The sequence below is a fragment of the Fundulus heteroclitus genome, chromosome 14, assembly GCF_011125445.2.
Source record: "Fundulus heteroclitus isolate FHET01 chromosome 14, MU-UCD_Fhet_4.1, whole genome shotgun sequence".
Lineage (NCBI taxonomy): Eukaryota > Metazoa > Chordata > Actinopteri > Cyprinodontiformes > Fundulidae > Fundulus > Fundulus heteroclitus.
Window position 1 is genome coordinate 18,079,203 of NC_046374.1, and position 18,252 is coordinate 18,097,454.

The 18,252-nt window shown below is 40.4% G+C and overlaps 2 protein-coding genes and 1 non-coding gene across 3 annotated transcripts; all 3 read right to left on the bottom strand.

Annotated features, from left to right (window-relative positions):
* Positions 1 to 1,901: 1,901 nt before the first annotated feature.
* On the bottom strand, positions 1,902 to 3,283 carry LOC105923766. The gene is made up of 4 exons (XR_004932536.1): positions 3,048 to 3,283; positions 2,421 to 2,482; positions 2,162 to 2,310; positions 1,902 to 2,032 (listed from the first exon to the last, which is right to left on the bottom strand). It is a non-coding gene; the product is annotated as an uncharacterized LOC105923766 (transcript).
* Positions 3,284 to 3,732: 449 nt separating this feature from the next.
* LOC118565933 (mucin-5AC-like) lies at positions 3,733 to 7,550 on the bottom strand. Its single transcript, XM_036147029.1, has 5 exons — positions 7,011 to 7,550; positions 5,811 to 6,377; positions 4,455 to 5,243; positions 4,203 to 4,225; positions 3,733 to 3,874 (listed from the first exon to the last, which is right to left on the bottom strand). Exons 1-5 carry the CDS (start codon positions 7,548 to 7,550, stop codon positions 3,733 to 3,735), a joined length of 2,061 nt encoding a protein of 686 aa, XP_036002922.1.
* Positions 7,551 to 13,395: 5,845 nt separating this feature from the next.
* Positions 13,396 to 17,237, bottom strand: LOC118565704 (uncharacterized protein PB18E9.04c-like). Its single transcript, XM_036146450.1, has 2 exons — positions 14,775 to 17,237; positions 13,396 to 14,669 (listed from the first exon to the last, which is right to left on the bottom strand). The coding sequence occupies exons 1-2, from the start codon at positions 17,185 to 17,187 to the stop codon at positions 14,200 to 14,202; spliced, it is 2,883 nt and encodes a 960-aa protein (XP_036002343.1). The 5' UTR covers positions 17,188 to 17,237; the 3' UTR covers positions 13,396 to 14,199.
* Between the last annotated feature and the right edge of the window lie 1,015 nt (positions 17,238 to 18,252).

An 18,252-nucleotide genomic window follows, 5' to 3' on the forward strand; every position in this document is an offset into this window, starting at 1 on the left:
AAGAGAAACCAAAATATTCGGTGAAACTCATAAACACAGATTGTCTACATTCACTGAACAAAGATCATGACAATAAAACAAATATTTCTCTCTAGATATGTCAACAAAATGCATATAAATGCAAATGCTTTCTTTAAACGTTAAAGAGGGCAGAATGTCGACTGATTTTTTATTTTTTATTTCATTCCTAAAAACAGGTTGCAATCCAATTAACAGGCCAAATACAGTGTATGACTGAAACATATTAAGGAGCCCTTATGGACCAATGTGGCTATATCATATTTTTCTGTGAGACTAGGTGCTTGAGAATGAGACTGCATTTTAAAAGTTTTAATAGAATACAGAAAGATGGCAAAAGTAGTTTAAAACTGGGCTTGGCTGTTCTAAAACAATGTGTCTCCTCTTGTCTAAAACTGTGTTTAGGAACTGCTACAAGCCTTTAATAAAAATAATCTTACTGTGAGAAGATTTTTTTTAATTATTGCTCTGACTGTGATAATGAACATGTTTATTCAAATGTCTTGTGTTTCATAACAGATAAACAGCAGTACCTATACAGACTAGTTATAACGCGTTCTCTTATCTTTCCCATTTTGAAAATATGTTAAGAGAAAATTTAATTATGTGCTGTAAATTTACTATGCCTGAAAGCAAGAGGTCATGCTAAACAAGTTCATGAAACAGGGTTTATTTTAAATGGAACAAAAAAAGACAAATGATATTCTGCAAACATCTATTAGTTCATTCATTAGTTGAGAATATGCTACTGCAATTAAAATGCTTTTTATAACATTTTTAAACAATTTTAAGAGGATTACCAAAACATTTGGAGGGCAGCATCAACTCTGGTGATTTTAACAAACTCGTATCACAAATAAGATTTAAACGTGATCTGAATAATATTGTGGTATAAAAAATAATTAAGTTTTTTTATTGGGCTATGATTTAAACAAGCAATGTTAGAATGTATTTTGTACATTAAGAATAACTGAGGCTCAATTTGTTGGCGTGGTGCATTTTGTATGTAGAAATAGGAACATGTGTTTTTTTTTCTCCTATCAAAAAACATGACTAACTAAAACAAGTTGCCTTTGTTACTGAGAAACGAATGAAAACAATGTTTTTAGATATCAGTTTCTTTATCTGAAACAGTTACGTTGTATTTCATACACTTCAATTTGTCTTCCCCCTGAAATATTACAACAACGTAATTTTTAATTTAATATTAATTTAATCTCAATTTCATTTAAATGTTTGATTTTTATGTCCTTCTTCATTTATATTTCATATACAGTTACACAGAAAAAACTTGAATAATACTTGAGCTAATACTAAACACAGAAACAGCCAATACCATAAACGTGTTTAAAAATGGTAGATAATCATATAGGTCACTGTTTGGACATCCTAATTTTCATTTATCCCACATAATTAATTTGTAGAGATATCTTCAGTGTTTGAAAAGTGCCACCAACTAAACACCCATTATGATCATTCCTTCTTTAATACTTCAGATAATCATACATGATAATGAACACATTAATTAAACTTTTTCTTATAAGCCTAAAGTTCAATGATTGTGACATAATAATCTCTAAAAGCCCTACACTACTAAATATCATGGATATTAAGATATAACCTTTTGAAAGGAAGTGATAAATACATAAGATGTTTTCTCTGTGGACTGGAACCAGGGTTTCAACAATCAGATAAATAGCATTCTAATAAATAACATAAATAACATCTTAACAACTTAGTACCAATGATTAGTAAACAACTTTACAAATATTAAAGTTTTTGATTGATTATTTAATAAAACATTCTTATAAAATGTTTGGACAATTATTTCTCTTTAGAAAAAAATGCCTTTTCAAGGGACTTTTAGGTTTCCAGCTAAAACAACCTTTTTTATACACAATATCCACTAGAAATCAACAGAGATGTTAGTGCTGGCTGGACAACAACCAGGACAACAAAACCATGCAGAAGGCTGTGATGACACTGATCTTGTGGCTCACTCCACTTGATGCTTCTGTAAATGTTGAGGAAGAAAAAACAGGTCATCAGATGACTGGTAAACAATGAAACACTTTTTAAATATATTCTTTAAGGATTTTCATTAATGTTTAATTCTTTCATTTCTGAATTTATTTTAGCTTACGTGATCCATCCACCGAAAGACTAGTGGTGTCAATGGTGAAGGCAGTGATGTCTGAAGCTGCGTTGATCAAAACTTGTGCAATTTGGGAGCCATTAGGAACAGATGTAGATGCAAATCGGAGAATCATGTTGTTGATGATTGACCCATTGCTATAAATGAACAATATATTAGGTATATTGCACAAGTTTTTGACAAAAAGAATTCTTCAATTTAGAATACCATAAAATATCTTAAAATTAGAAGAAAATGAACAAAATACCTGAATGAAATCACTGTTAATTCGCGGAATGAAGAAAATGATCCACTGTATAAAGGTTCAAGCTGAGAAAGACAAAGAAAATACTAGTCAACTTTTGCTGCTAAAGTCTAAACCCATGTTACTTAGAACATTATGGAAATTATTCACACAACACATGAAGAGTTTGTCTTATAAAATCTAAAACAAAAGCTGCTCTTTAAGCTTCAAAATTATAGCAATCGTAGTGTAAGGGTATGGACATCAGACTCTCCCCAGATTAATGGGCTATATTTAGACTAAAAGTTGTGTTGGACACTGTCTGCTAGACCTTCTAATTGAGGATGTGTCTAGTTGTTTCCCTTTTTTAATAAAGCATCATACAAAACAACTTCATGATGGTTCTTGAGTGAAAAACTCTGGAATCACTGATAAATGATGAACGTAAATCCTTCTTGGTGTCAAGAACAATTGTCAATGCATTGTAAAATCTTAACTCCTTTTTGATTTATTTTCTTCTTCTTTTTAAAAGACATTTTTGTTTGTCTTTTTTTCCAAAGAAAAAACATTGCTTCATTAATATCATGTTGTGTCTGTGAAACCAATACTGCAGTCATTTGGCTGTTATACATCTTAAAGAACAAGACTCACCTTAGACTTTAAAAGTGCGGCTCGGTTTACGAATGCTGTTGAAGATGGGTTGAGCAAATCAATTGTAAAGGTCTCTCCAGGAGACCTAAAAGTCAGCACCCTTAGCACTGATCGCTCCACAGTTGTAGATGAGGTCAGACCAGCGGTATTGGTGATTGGAGCAGCTGAAGTTGTCGTAAAAGAGGCTGTAATTGTTGTAAGTGCAGCTGTAGTTGTAGCCAGAGGAGCTGTAGAAGCGAAAGCAGCAGCAGTAGTTGTTGTAGGTGCAGCTGTAGTTGTTGTAGCAGCAGTAGTTGTTGTAGGTGCAGCAGTAGTTGTTGTGGGTGCAGCAGTAGTTGTGGTTGGAGCAGCTGTAGTTGTTGTGGGTGTAGCTCTAGTTGTTGTAGGTGCAGCTGTAGTTGTTGGAGCAGCAGTAGTTGTGGTTGGAACAGATGTAGTTGTAGTCGGAGCAACTGTAGTTGTTGTGGGTGCAGCAGAAGTTGTTGTGGGCACAGCAGTAGTTGTGGTCGGAGCAACTGTAGTTGTTGTGGGCACAGCAGTAGTTGTGGTGGGAGCAGCTGTAGTTGTGGTTGGAGCAGCAGTAGTTGTGGGCGGAGCAACTGTAGTTGTTGTGGGTGCAGCAGTAGTTGTTGTGGGCACAGAAGTAGTTGTGGTGGGAGCAGCTGTAGTTGTTGTGGGTGTAGCTCTAGTTGTTGTAGGTGCAGCTGTAGTTGTTGGAGCAGCAGTAGTTGTGGTTGGAACAGATGTAGTTGTAGTCGGAGCAACTGTAGTTGTTGTGGGTGCAGCAGAAGTTGTTGTGGGCACAGCAGTAGTTGTGGTCGGAGCAACTGTAGTTGTTGTGGGCACAGCAGTAGTTGTGGTGGGAGCAGCTGTAGTTGTGGTTGGAGCAGCAGTAGTTGTGGGCGGAGCAACTGTAGTTGTTGTGGGTGCAGCAGTAGTTGTTGTGGGCACAGAAGTAGTTGTGGTGGGAGCAGCTGTAGTTGTGGGTGCAGCAGTAGTTGTAGGTGCAGCAGCTGTGGTTGTAGTGGGAGCAGCAGTAGTTGTAGGTGCAGCAGTAGTTGTTGTGGGCAAAGAAGTAGTTGTAGTTGGAGCAGCTGTGGTTGTGGGCGGAGCAACTGTAGTTGTTGTGGGTGCAGCAGTAGTTGTTGTGGGCACAGAAGTAGTTGTAGTTGGAGCAGCTGTGGTTGTGGTGGGAGCAGCAGTAGTTGTTGTAGGAGCAACTGTAGTTGTGGTGGGAGCAGCAGTAGTTGTTGTGGGTGCAGTAGTACTTGTGGTGGGAGCAGCTGTAGTTGTTGTGGGCGGAGCAGTAGTTGTGGTGGGAGCAGCTGTAGTTGTGGGTGCAGCAGTAGTTGTTGTGGGTGCAGCAGTAGTTGTAGGTGCAGCAGCTGTGGTTGTAGTGGGAGCAGCAGTAGTTGTGGTAGGAGCAGCAGTAGTTGTTGTGGGTGCAGCAGTAGTTGTAGGTGCAGCAGTAGTTGTTGTGGGCACAGAAGTAGTTGTAGTTGGAGCAGCTGTGGTTGTGGGCGGAGCAACTGTAGTTGTTGTGGGTGCAGCAGTAGTTGTTGTGGGTGCAGCAGTAGTTGTAGTTGGAGCAACTGTAGTTGTGGTGGGAGCAGCAGTAGTTGTTGTGGGTGCAGCAGTAGTTGTAGGTGCAGCTGTAGTTGTTGTGGGCACAGAAGTAGTTGTAGTTGGAGCAGCTGTGGTTGTGGGCGGAGCAACTGTAGTTGTTGTGGGTGCAGCAGTGGTTGTTGTGGGCATAGCAGTAGTTGTGGTTGGAGCAGCAGTAGTTGTAGTCAGAGCAACTGTAGTTGTTGTGGGTGCAGCAGTAGTTGTTGTGGGTGCAGCAGTAGTTGTAGTCAGAGCAACTGTAGTTGTTGTGGGTGCAGCAGTAGTTGTGAGTGCAGCAGTAGTTGTTGTGGGCACAGAAGTAGTTGTAGTTGGAGCAGCTGTGGTTGTGGTAGGAGCAGCAGTAGTTGTTGTGGGAGCAGCAGTAGTTGTGGTTGGAGCAGCAGTAGTTGTAGTCAGAGCAACTGTAGTTGTTGTGGGTGCAGCAGTAGTTGTGAGTGCAGCAGTAGTTGTTGTGGGCACAGAAGTAGTTGTAGTTGGAGCAGCTGTGGTTGTGGTAGGAGCAGCAGTAGTTGTAGTCAGAGCAACTGTAGATGTTGTGGGCACAGAAGTAGTTGTAGTTGGAGCAGCTGTGGTTGTGGGTGGAGCAACTGTAGTTGTTGTGGGTGCAGCAGTAGTTGTTGTGGGTGCAGCAGTAGTTGTTGTAGGAGCAACTGTAGTTGTGGTGGGAGCAGCAGTAGTTGTTGTGGGTGCAGTAGTAGTTGTGGTGGGAGCAGCTGTAGTTGTTGTGGGCACAGCAGTAGTTGTGGTGGGAGCAGCTGTAGTTGTGGGTGCAGCAGTAGTTGTGGGTGCAGCAGTAGTTGTAGGTGCAGCAGCTGTGGTTGTAGTGGGAGCAGCAGTAGTTGTGGTGGGAGCAGCAGTAGTTGTTGTGGGTGCAGCAGTAGTTGTAGGTGCAGCAGTAGTTGTTGTGGGCACAGAAGTAGTTGTAGTTGGAGCAGCTGTGGTTGTGGGCGGAGCAACTGTAGTTGTTGTGGGTGCAGCAGTAGTTGTTGTGGGTGCAGCAGCAGTAGTTGTGGGTGCAGCAGTAGTTATTGTGGGCACATAAGTAGTTGTGGTGGGAGCAGCTGTAGTTGTGGGTGCAGCAGTAGTTGTAGGTGCAGCAGCTGTGGTTGTAGTGGGAGCAGCAGTAGTTGTAGGTGCAGCAGTAGTTGTTGTGGGCACAGAAGTAGTTGTAGTTGGAGCAGCTGTGGTTGTGGGCGGAGCAACTGTAGTTGTTGTGGGTGCAGCAGTAGTTGTTGTGGGCACAGAAGTAGTTGTAGTTGGAGCAGCTGTGGTTGTGGTGGGAGCAGCAGTAGTTGTTGTAGGAGCAACTGTAGTTGTGGTGGGAGCAGCAGTAGTTGTTGTGGGTGCAGTAGTAGTTGTGGTGGGAGCAGCTGTAGTTGTTGTGGGCGGAGCAGTAGTTGTGGTGGGAGCAGCTGTAGTTGTGGGTGCAGCAGTAGTTGTTGTGGGTGCAGCAGTAGTTGTAGGTGCAGCAGCTGTGGTTGTAGTGGGAGCAGCAGTAGTTGTGGTAGGAGCAGCAGTAGTTGTTGTGGGTGCAGCAGTAGTTGTAGGTGCAGCAGTAGTTGTTGTGGGCACAGAAGTAGTTGTAGTTGGAGCAGCTGTGGTTGTGGGCGGAGCAACTGTAGTTGTTGTGGGTGCAGCAGTAGTTGTTGTGGGTGCAGCAGTAGTTGTAGTTGGAGCAACTGTAGTTGTGGTGGGAGCAGCAGTAGTTGTTGTGGGTGCAGCAGTAGTTGTAGGTGCAGCTGTAGTTGTTGTGGGCACAGAAGTAGTTGTAGTTGGAGCAGCTGTGGTTGTGGGCGGAGCAACTGTAGTTGTTGTGGGTGCAGCAGTGGTTGTTGTGGGCATAGCAGTAGTTGTGGTTGGAGCAGCAGTAGTTGTAGTCAGAGCAACTGTAGTTGTTGTGGGTGCAGCAGTAGTTGTTGTGGGTGCAGCAGTAGTTGTAGTCAGAGCAACTGTAGTTGTTGTGGGTGCAGCAGTAGTTGTGAGTGCAGCAGTAGTTGTTGTGGGCACAGAAGTAGTTGTAGTTGGTGCAGCTGTGGTTGTGGTAGGAGCAGCAGTAGTTGTTGTGGGAGCAGCAGTAGTTGTGGTTGGAGCAGCAGTAGTTGTAGTCAGAGCAACTGTAGTAGTTGTGAGTGCAGCAGTAGTTGTTGTGGGCACAGAAGTAGTTGTAGTTGGAGCAGCTGTGGTTGTGGTAGGAGCAGCAGTAGTTGTTGTGGGAGCAGCAGTAGTTGTGGTTGGAACAGCAGTAGTTGTAGGTGCAGCAGTAGTTGTTGTGGGCACAGAAGTAGTTGTAGTTGGAGCAGCTGTGGTTGTAGTGGGAGCAGCAGTAGTTGTGGTGGGAGCAGCAGTAGTTGTAGTCGGAGCAGCTGTGGTTGTGGTGGGAGCAGCAGTAGTTGTGGTGGGAGCAGCAGTAGTTGTGGTGGGAGCAGCTGTAGTTGTGGTCGGAGCAACTGTAGTTGTTGTGGGTGCAGCAGTGGTTGTTGTGGGCATAGCAGTAGTTGTGGTTGGAGCAGCAGTAGTTGTGGTGGGAGCAGCAGTAGTTGTGGGTGCAGCAGTAGTTGTGGTAGGAGCAGCAGTAGTTGTGGTTGGAACAGCAGTAGTTGTAGGTGCAGCAGTAGTTGTTGTGGGCACAGAAGTAGTTGTAGTTGGAGCAGCTGTGGTTGTAGTGGGAGCAGCAGTAGTTGTGGTGGGAGCAGCAGTAGTTGTAGTCGGAGCAGCTGTGGTTGTGGTGGGAGCAGCAGTAGTTGTGGTGGGAGCAGCTGTAGTTGTGGTCGGAGCAACTGTAGTTGTTGTGGGTGCAGCAGTGGTTGTTGTGGGCATAGCAGTAGTTGTGGTTGGAGCAGCAGTAGTTGTGGTCGGAGCAGCAGTAGTTGTAGTCATAGCAACTGTAGTTGTTGTGGGTGCAGCAGTAGTTGTGGGTGCAGCAGTAGTTGTTGTGGGTGCAGCAGTAGTTGTAGTTGGAGCAACTGTAGTTGTGGTGGGAGCAGCAGTAGTTGTTGTGGGTGCAGCAGTAGTTGTAGGTGCAGCTGTAGTTGTTGTGGGCACATCAGTAGTTGTGGTGGGAGTCTGATTTTGAACACCTGTTTCAGCAAGAGCAGGTCTGTATTATGATGTGAATATTATTTTTATCATGGTTAAATTTATAACTATATATCTTTTAGCTTGAACAAATTAATCTACTTTAGAGCGTAAATACATCTGAAACATGCAGAACTGGGCGTGCTTGTGGCGCAGCAGGTAGCGCGACCCATATACGGAGGCCTTAGTCCTCGACACGGTCGACCCGGGTTCGAATCCGACCCGTGGTCCTTTACCCCATGTCTCTACCCCTCTTCCACCCCCTTCCTGTCAGCCTACTTTCATAAAAAGCGAGCCACTAGAGCCATGAAAAAAAACATACAGAACAGTTGTCCAAGGAGAAAGGAATGTCCCACCTTTTACATAAATTCTAATAATCTGACTTACCTCTTAGCAATAGTAACAACGTTATTATCTTTCCAATCCCCATGCTTTCCCAATGTTGATTCTGCAACATTAAACAAACATTGTCTCATTTACATTTTAATGGAACATAGATCACTTTAACAACCTTAACCTTCATCATGGGTAATAATTTGATTACAATTCACAAACACTCTGAACAATAATCTTCTGTTGTATCTCATTTGTGTATTATAAATGTTGTCTAAGCTTCGTTTCTTTCCTGATCAGGTAGTACAAAACGATTAAAAATCGTCATGTGCTAAATGTTTACTTTGAATATTAAACCTTAGCTCTCACTTTCGTAATCACACATACCTTCTGTTCATACTTAGTGAGGTATTTAGAGTTTTTAGTGATCAAATGCTGAATTTATTTGTCTTTGTTTGTTTCAGTTCAAGTAGCATTGGGGCTTGTGGGTGGACCGAAGCGGCAGCAAGACATCGGCAGCGCAAATTGGAGACAATAATATTTAATGAAACTGAATCACACCAACCTCAGGAACAGGGATGGAAAACAGATGTCATGATATGTAATGAATCAAAACCCGGAATTTAAATACAACAGGTAATAAATGGAAAATACGTACAACCCAGTGGGATTTACTAATTATTGCTGGCTCTGGCTGAGGAAGAATACCTAAAGATGATCCTGGAACATAAAATTAGTATAAACACCCAGCAATCATGACAGTGTGAAGGTCTTGAATGCAATTGTCTAAAAAAAAAAAAAAAAAAAAAAAAAAAACTATTGCCGAAATTATGAATCAGTCAAATGCTTATTGTCTGAAACTGATGATGCAGCAGAGGGGTATGATGAAAATCAGTATGGAGTTTGATGGGTGCCTGTTGTTTCTAATCTTAGAAAAGAACATTATGCAGTTATTCTGAAGCAACATCTCAAGACATTAGCAAGAAAGTTAAAGCATTGCCGCAAATGGGTCTTCCAAATGCACAATGACCCAAAGAATACATTCAAACTGGTTACAAAGTGGCTTAACAATTACAATATCGTGGAGTGGCCATCACAAGCCCTGATCTCAGTCCTATTGAAAACTTATGGGCAGAGTGGAAAAAGCATGTGTGAGCAAGGCGGCCTACAAACTAGGCTCAGTCAACCCAGTTCTGTCTGGATGAATGGTTCCTGCCAACTTTGTGAGAAGCTTGCGGAAGGATATTCAAAACATTTGACCCAAGTCATACAGTTTAATGGCAAGGGTACCAAATATATAAAAAAATGTCTGTAAACTTCTGACCTTCAGGAAATTAAAAAAAACAATTTCTAAAAAAAAATGATTACACAATATTCTTGCATCTAGTAAAGAGACGTAGTTTTGGTCATCCTAACAGACCTAAGACAGGATTATTTAAACCAAGGTTTATTAAGATTTATGTTGATGACTGTTTAGTTTGGGCTTTATGGTGAGAGAGTGCTGTTGTCTCAGAGCTACAAGGTTACCCAGTTGAATATCAGCCTTTGGTGTCTGTGTGCAGTTTTTATGTTTTTTAGCCCAAATGGTGAGTTTTCTGCTCCCACATTGCAAAGCCATGGTTATTTGGTTATATATTTAATCTGAACTGACCTTAGGTTTTTGCATGTTTATTTGTACACATTAATTTTGCATGTTTATTTGTACACCTCCCTAACATTTAAGAGCAGCTACCAAACAGTTATTAAACAGATAAGCATGCAAATTTAAACTAATGTTAGAAAAGAGTAAATAAATATTTACCTTTTTTCTTTTTTTGTCTTGAAATTTTAAATAAATATGTTGGGTAATAAAATAAGATAAATACATTATTTATAACCTGAAACCAGAACAAAACCTTTTTCCTCATATATTAATATTGGATTAAGTTTAAAAATGGCTGAAGACATGTAAAAAGAACACACAGAAGACGATACTGATGTAGAAAGCCACTTAATCATAATCTGAAAATATTTCTTCATGCACAAACAATATACAGTCCTTAACCTTACAATAATTAAACCACTGATAAGAATTGAACAACAAAATCTATCATCTCTAATATTAACAACAGATTCAACAATCAACTTACTCAAAGCTGTATTCAAGTTCAAGCGTTTCTTTTGAAACTTCTCTGTAGCTCCTTTGACTCCTGAAGTGCCACTCTGTTGTTGGACCTTATATGTATTACTTGCACATTGAAAGCATGATGTCAGAAAGACACTTCTCTTTTGACGTTATTGAGGGAGATTGAGATATGAGATGTTTGCGCAGTCATGACAATAGAGTGGCATGTATTGTCTAATTGTTCCATTAATGTGACCAGACTACATGCTATTTTAGATCCTATCTATGTTAGGGCTGTTCCACTTTAAAATTAAAGCACTGACATCCGCAGCACTAATAAAACAATAATACTTCAATATATTTAGTATTGTTTTATTGCATTTGTTCCGTTATTTTTTATAATTTGAAACAACCCAGCCAAGCTTTTTAAAACAATATGCGACAGATCATTCAAATGGTGATGTATTAACTGCTACTTGATGAGTCTGTATCTCTAGAAGCATTTTTTCCTGGCAAACAATGCAAAGGGCAGGGCAGTCACACCTCATCTTTCATAATGATTTTTTTTTTACAAAATCTAAATTTAGCAGTGCTGCATTTTCTTCACGTATCGAATCTGAGGCATTGACGTTTGTCCTTTTTCCGATTTTTATTTTTGGCTTGGTTTGAACTTTTGTGAAACACTGCTTTGCTTACTGTCCTCTTCATTGTGCGCGTGGTGGAGAGATAAACCTGGGTTCTCATGTAGCCTTGGTTGTTCCATTTCCAAGCTTCTTAATAATTTCTTAGACTCGAAATATGGGCAAGGTTAGAATATTAGCTATTATTTTATCAGGAATTTCCTTACAACTTGTAAATCTCAACACACACCCTGTTAAAACAGAGTCTTACCTTCCCATTACCCCCACATCCTTACTTGAATATGATTACTACAAGGCAATGAGCCAGACGTGGAGCCCTCCAAGAATCCCCACCCACCCCCTATCGAGGAAACAAAAATTAAATTAAATCCACCCCAAGACCAACATTCAAACAACTCCCACACCACATACGACAACACACACCCAGGCGGAGTTCGGAGTTCACCCCCACGCCCCCCTTCTCACCAGAGGCCCCAGGTAGGGCCAGACACCCGGGCATACACCGGCCCAAACCCCCAGCGACACACTTCACAGAACCCAAGCCACAGAGGCCCCGTCAGAACACCCGCCCAAGGACGACACACCCCAGGACCTCAGTGCCCTGGGCCCACCCCAGACCCACCCAGCGGCAGCACATCTATGAGCCCAGTAACCACATACAGTGGTGGTTTTACAGCCAATCACAACCTCGAGGCATGTGACCACAACAACCCTCGGGGCATCATTTAAAAAAGGCTTGGATTATTAAGTGACAACAATCCAAACACTGAACTGAACTCAATAGAGCGTTGGGCAAGTTGCTCATGTGACCTAAATGGTCCCATTATAGCCATATTAGTGAGACTATTATTTTTAAAACTTGTTACTTCAAACCCATGTTTAGAACTGAAGGGCCATTTTTGATGAGAGAACGAATGTTTTCAAGAAATGTAAGAATAAGGCCTGTTGCCTTGATTTAAGCACTTGGTATTATCATGTTGTAGGTGACACCTTGACATTTAGATAAATGAAATATATTTCTGAATACAGTCCTTCACTGATGCATTGTTGAAGGAGTAAAACAACAGAATTGGCATCATTATACTCTGATACAGTTTAAGAAACAACCTGGTAACAAAGTGCTTCATTTGCTCTGTTACTGTTGATGTAGGTTACAGCACACTCTTTTGTCACCAAAGCCATACTCTTGGATAATCAAGTCAAGAATCTCAAATACTGTTTGTGCAGATTTTTGCTGTGGCTCCTCGAGAACCATGTATACTCACACAAAACTGAACTAAGGTCAATTGAATCTAATCTGAACTTTTGGATCTCAAAAAAGACATGAACAACAACAACAACAACAACATATACAACCATGTAAGTCTGGTTAATTTATTGGACATAGGAACACTGAACATGAAAAGCATGTACATAGATATATTTACATGCTGTGTATTGGAGCTTTTTATTTAAACTCCTCAAAGGGACATTAGCTTTTATCTTCATACTGAAACCCACAAAGGTCATTTTTTAAAAACGTTTAACCAAAAAAGTACAATAATTCCCAAGCAATATTTTATAATTTATTGTTTTAAGGGAAAGGAAGGCTATCTGAGGATTTATCAGGCATCATCTCCAAAGACACACCAGATTGCATTTTTTAACTTGTAAAGAAATGGCAGAGTGCTCTTATACAATTTCCTCTGTAAAGCAAACAAATTATAACCAAGGAATCTCTTGCTGTGAGGTGACAGTGCTAACTAATACACCACTAGGCAGAACATAGAACATTTAAACTTGTTAAAAAAATGAAATGTGTGATATAATGAAAAAGTATTATTATTATTATTATTAGTAGTAGTAGTAGTAGTAGTAGTAGTAGTAGTAGTAGTAGTAGTAGTGTAGTAGTAGTAGTAGTAGTACTTCTTTATAACTGGTCCTGGACAATTAAGAAGTCTTAAACAACACATTAACAGGTTATGCAGTGAAGCAAGAGTAAATGAAGGGAAGAAGTGAGCTAACACATACAACACCAGTTATAACTTACTTCTCTTTTCATTTTACAACTATTCACACTATAAACAATTATCCACAGGGTAGATAAACAAAATTATGGCACATATGACTTCAGAGCATTATAAAATCTTAGGGCACTCAGGACTGTGGAACTCTGTCTCTGTGTCTTTTAAGGATTAACTGAATACTTAATTTTTCTTTGGTGTTGTGTAGCTGTCTGAGGTTATGAGAGGCAAGTATATTTTCTGCACTGTATAACTCTCTCTGAAAGACCCCAGTTAAAATAAATTTTATTTATATAGCGCTAATTAACAACACATCCAACTACTACTACTTTATTTTTGAAGCACTCGAAAAAACAACCATGGCTGCAGCAAATTGCTGCACAAATAAAATATGAAAGATTTAAAACATAAAATAAGGGGGGAAACAATAAGATCAGACAGTTGAAAACATTAATAGAATAAATAAAACATTAAAACAGTAAAAACAAAAAGTCTCATGCTATGTTGGAAATAAAAAATAAGAATGAGCATTTTTAAAACTCTTTTAAAAATGCTCAGATCATCTCAAGGCACTTCACAAAGTCAATTCTATCAAATCACAAGGACAGATTGGTTAAAAGTTAAACATTATTTCTACCCTTTTAAAACAAGCCCAAGCAATTCCATTTTCCATTCACTACATAGAAGTGTGTTGTTTTATTTTGTATTCAAGGCTTTACTATGTTCCATTATGATACATTTCTTACACATTTGGAACCTTTTATTACTCAATAAGGTAGATAAGTTCTCCAACGAATAAGTCAAGCAGTGTGAAAAATAAAGATTATACAATATTAGGTCATCGGACTGTGATATAATTTTTTCCAACACTGTATCATTTAGTATCTTTGGTTCTAATCTGTGGCAGGTCTGGCCAATTACCATTGGCCTAATGTCTTATTGATATGCAAAGTGTTCATTAATGGCAACTGAAAACAACAATCTGTATTGACACTGACACCATATAGAAAAATTGGTGAGAACTTTTGATACATTTGGTAGCAGTCTCTTTCCAGTATAAACAAACAAAGAAAGCACAACAGTCCTATAAAGGTTGGATTCTCCAAATAAAAGAGGCAAGTTGAGATGTAGGTCTCCAGCTTTAGGTTGCTCAAACATCTTTTCAGCAAAATTTAATACAATTATTGCCAATAACCTGTCAACATCACAACACACTTTAAAATAAAGAATTAAGAAATTAAGAAATATACAGTCTGAACTCAAAAGCCAAATATAAGACAACATATGACAAATGTTTTCAAAAGTAATTTACAATGTAGGTTCATGGACTCAGTGACAAACATTTTGATTGCTTATTTAATGTTATCTTGTCACTTCTTGTCTGTGTCATTTGCCAAAAATGTTTTACGCTCCACAACTGGATAATCGAAAACCAAAGGCTTCAGAGCAACAACCCTAGGACTGTATTTGAAAAATACCATCCTGTTTCGAAAAACAGGCAAAGTAGTTGTATTATATTCCAGTTGTGTTGTATTTGCTTGTCCAAGGTCAGCTGAAGATAGATATAAACTGGGGTCCGTTGTCTGTTTGCTTTCATACTCAGTTTCTGTGGAGTTTGTTGTAGCCTTCTCCATATTTATATCAGCCTGAGGAGAAGTACTGCCTGAATGTGCTTCTTCTGTTGTGGATGAGGATGAATCCAGTTCTGGAAATGAAGTGTTTCTTGATGAGCTAACTCGAACCGATGAGATGCTTTGAGGTCGTGGGGAACTTAGCTGTTCTGTGCTGGAAGATTCTAAACGTTTGGAAGCAGCTGAGGATTGATCTGCTGTTCCTGTAGCTGCAGAAGAAGAAGAGAAAAAAATATTAGTTTGGTGTAGATCTGTCGGTATAATTGTGGTAGGATTTTGATCCGCTCTGGGATTATGTTTGCATCCTGACATACCTGTTATAGTTTGTGGTGTTATTTCAGGATATATATCCAAAGATGCTGTGACATCAGCTGGGTTCAGTGTGGTTCCCATATGTTCTCCTGTTGGTCCTGTGGATGCCTCCTCTCTCAATGTAGTCAACTCTCCAACTTCTGTCGGTATTATCGTCGAGTTTAAAAAGTCAGTGCTACTTGATAGAGGGGACATTGCTGTGGATGTTTTCTTGGACTCCAATGTTTCAGCAGAGGTATCAGCTGTTGTAGAAGCTTGGCTTTTGATGGTAAATGGGCTGGTTGTTGTTTGTGCATCTCTATCGTTAGCTTCCAATGACCCTGTATTGTGTTGTGTAAGTCTTGATGAAACAGAAACTGAATCAGTGTCTGTTGTTGCTTGAACTATTCGAGATCCAGCAGTTTGTGTTGAAGTTTGGGGAAGTTGAGTAAATGACACAGATGCTTTTGCAGTCTCTGAACCTGGAGCATATGGTTGTGCGCTTGAACTCGAAATGTTTGGTGAACTTTGTGAAGTTGAAAACACAGCGGCACTTTGTGTTTGAGCATCCACTGACACATTGTGTGTTGATCCCAAAGGTTGTTCTGAAGCAGTGGATGATTCTGCTGTTGCAGGTGTTTTTGTTGTCTCTGTAGTGCCAGTTTGGGTCTCTTTTGTTGCAGTTAACATAGTTTGCTTTGAGGTGTTTTGTAATTGTGTGCTAAGAGAAAGTGTTTCTTCTTGCTTTTTTGATGTCTGCACTACAGTGTTTGTTGTTGTCTGAAAATCATTTACAGATGCAGAGGTAGTTAATATATTTGTGTCTGTTGCCACTGTCATGGAAGGAGATGTTCTTGCTGTGGTTGCGGTTGTACTGGACTCCATCATCGGTTTAGATGTTTTAATCAAGGTCGCTGGTGGACTAGATTGGGTTTGGATAGTGGCCTGAGCAGACATCACAGATTGTTCCGTACCTGATGGAGGGGACATTGCTGTGGATGTTTTCATGGACTCCGATATTTCTGCAGAGGTATCAGCTGTTGTAGATGCTTGGCTTTTGATGGTAAATGGGCTGGTTGTTGTTTGTGCATCTGTAACGTTAGCTTCCAATGACCCTGTATTGTGTTGTGTAAGTCTTGATGAAACAGAAACTGAATCAGTGTCTGTTGTTGCTTGAACCGTTGGAGATCCAGCAGTTTGTGTTGAAGTTTGGGCAAGTTGAGTAAATGACAGAGATGCTTTTGCAGTCTCTGAACCTGGAGCATATGGTTGTGTGCTTGAACTTGAAATGTTTGGTGAACTTTGTGAAGTTGAAAACACAGCGGCACTTTGTGTTTGAGCATCCACTGACACATTGTGTGTTGATCCCAAAGGTTGTTCTGAAGCAGTGGATGATTCTGCTGTTGCAGGTGTTTTCCATGTCTCTGTAGTGCCAGTTTGTGTCTCTTTTGTTGCAGTTAACATAGTTTGCTTTGAGGTGTTTTGTAATTGTGTGCTAAAAGAAGGTGTTTCTTCTTGCTTTTTTGATGTCTGCATTACAGTGTTTGTTGTTGTCTGAAAATCATTTACAGATGCAGAGGTAGTTAATATATTTGTGTCTGTTGCCACTGTCATGGAAGGAGATGTTCTTGCTGTGGTTGCGGTTGTACTGGACTCCATCATCGGTTTAGATGTTTTAATCAAGGTCGCAGGTGGACTAGATTGGGTTTGGAATGTGGCCTGAGGAGTCATCACAGATTTTTCAGTACCTGATGGAGGAGACAATGCTGTGGATGTTTTTGTGGACTCCAATATTTCTGCAGAGGTATCACCTGTTGTAGATGCTTGGCTTTTGACCGTATATGGGCTGGATTTTGTTTGTGCATCTGTATTGTTAGCTTCCAAAGACCCTGTATTGTGTTGTGTAAGTCTTGATGAAACAGAAACTGAATCAGTGTCTGTTGTTGCTTGAACTATTCGAGATCCAGCAGTTTGTGTTGAAGTTTGGGGAAGTTGGGTAAATGGCACAGATGCTTTTGCAGTCTCTGAACCTGGAGCATATGGTTGTGCGGTTGAACTCGAAATGTTTGGTGAACTTTGTGAAGTTGAAAACACAGCGGCACTTTGAGTTTGAGCATCCACTGACACATTGTGTGTTGATCCCAAAGGTTGTTCTGAAGCAGTGGATGATTCTGCTGTTGCAGGTGTTTTCCTTGTCTCTGTAGTGCCAGTTTGTGTCTTTTTTGTTGCAGGTAACATAGTTTGCTTTGAGGTGTTTTGTAATTGTGTGCCAAGAGAAAGTGTTTTTTCTTGCTTTTTTGATGTCTGCACTACAGTGTTTGTTGTTGTCTGAAAATCATTTACAGATGCAGAGGTAGTTAATATATTTGTGTCTGTTGCCACTGTCATGGAAGGAGATGTTCTTGCTGTGGTTGCGGTTGTACTGGACTCCATCATCGGTTTAGATGTTTTAATCAAGGTCGCAGGTGGACTAGATTGGGTTTGGAATGTGGCCTGAGCAGACATCACAGATTTTTCCGTACCTGATGGAGGGGACATTGCTGTGGATGTTTTCGTGGACTCCAATATCTCTGCAGGGGTATCACCTGTTGTAGATGCATGGCTTTTGACCGTATATGGGCTGGATTTTGTTTGTGCATCTGTAACCTTAGCTTTCAATGACTCTGTAGTTTGTGGTGTGAGTCCTGATGAAACAGAAACTGAATCAGAGTCTGTTGTTGCTTGAACCGTTGGAGATCCAGAAGGTTGTGTTGAAGTTTGGGCAAGTTGGGTAAATGACACAGATGCTTTTGCAGTCTCTGAACCTGGAGCATATGATTGTGTGCTTGAACTTGAAATGTTTGGTGAACTTTGTGAAGTTGAAAACACTGCGGCTGTTTGTGTTTGAGCATCCACTGACACATTGTGTGTTGATCCCAAAGGTTGTTCTGAAGCAGTGGATGATTCTGCTGTTGCAGGTGTTTTTGTTGTCTCTGTAGTGCCAGTTTGTGTCTCTTTTGTTGCAGTTAACGTAGTTTGCTTTGAGGTGTTTTGTAATTGTGTGCTAAAAGAAGGCGTTTCTTCTTGCTTTTTTGATGTCTGCACTACAGTGTTTGTTGTTGTCTGAAAATCATTTACAGATGCAGAGGTAGTTAATATATTTGTGTCTGTTGCCACTGTCATGGAAGGAGATGTTCTTGCTGTGGTTGCGATTGTACTGGACTCCATCATCGGTTTAGATGTTTTAATCAAGGTCGTTGGTGGACTAGATTGGGTTTGGATTGTGGCCTGAGCAGACATCACAGATTGTTCCGTACCTGATGGAGGGGACATTGCTGTGGATGTTTTCATGGACTCCAATATCTCTGCAGAGGTATCACCTGTTGTAGATGCTTGGCTTTTGACCGTATATGGGCTGGATTTTGTTTGTGCATCTGTAACCTTAGCTTTCAATGACTCTGTACTGTGTGGTGTGAGTCCTGATGAAACAGAAACTGAATCAGTGTCTGTTGTTGCTTGAAC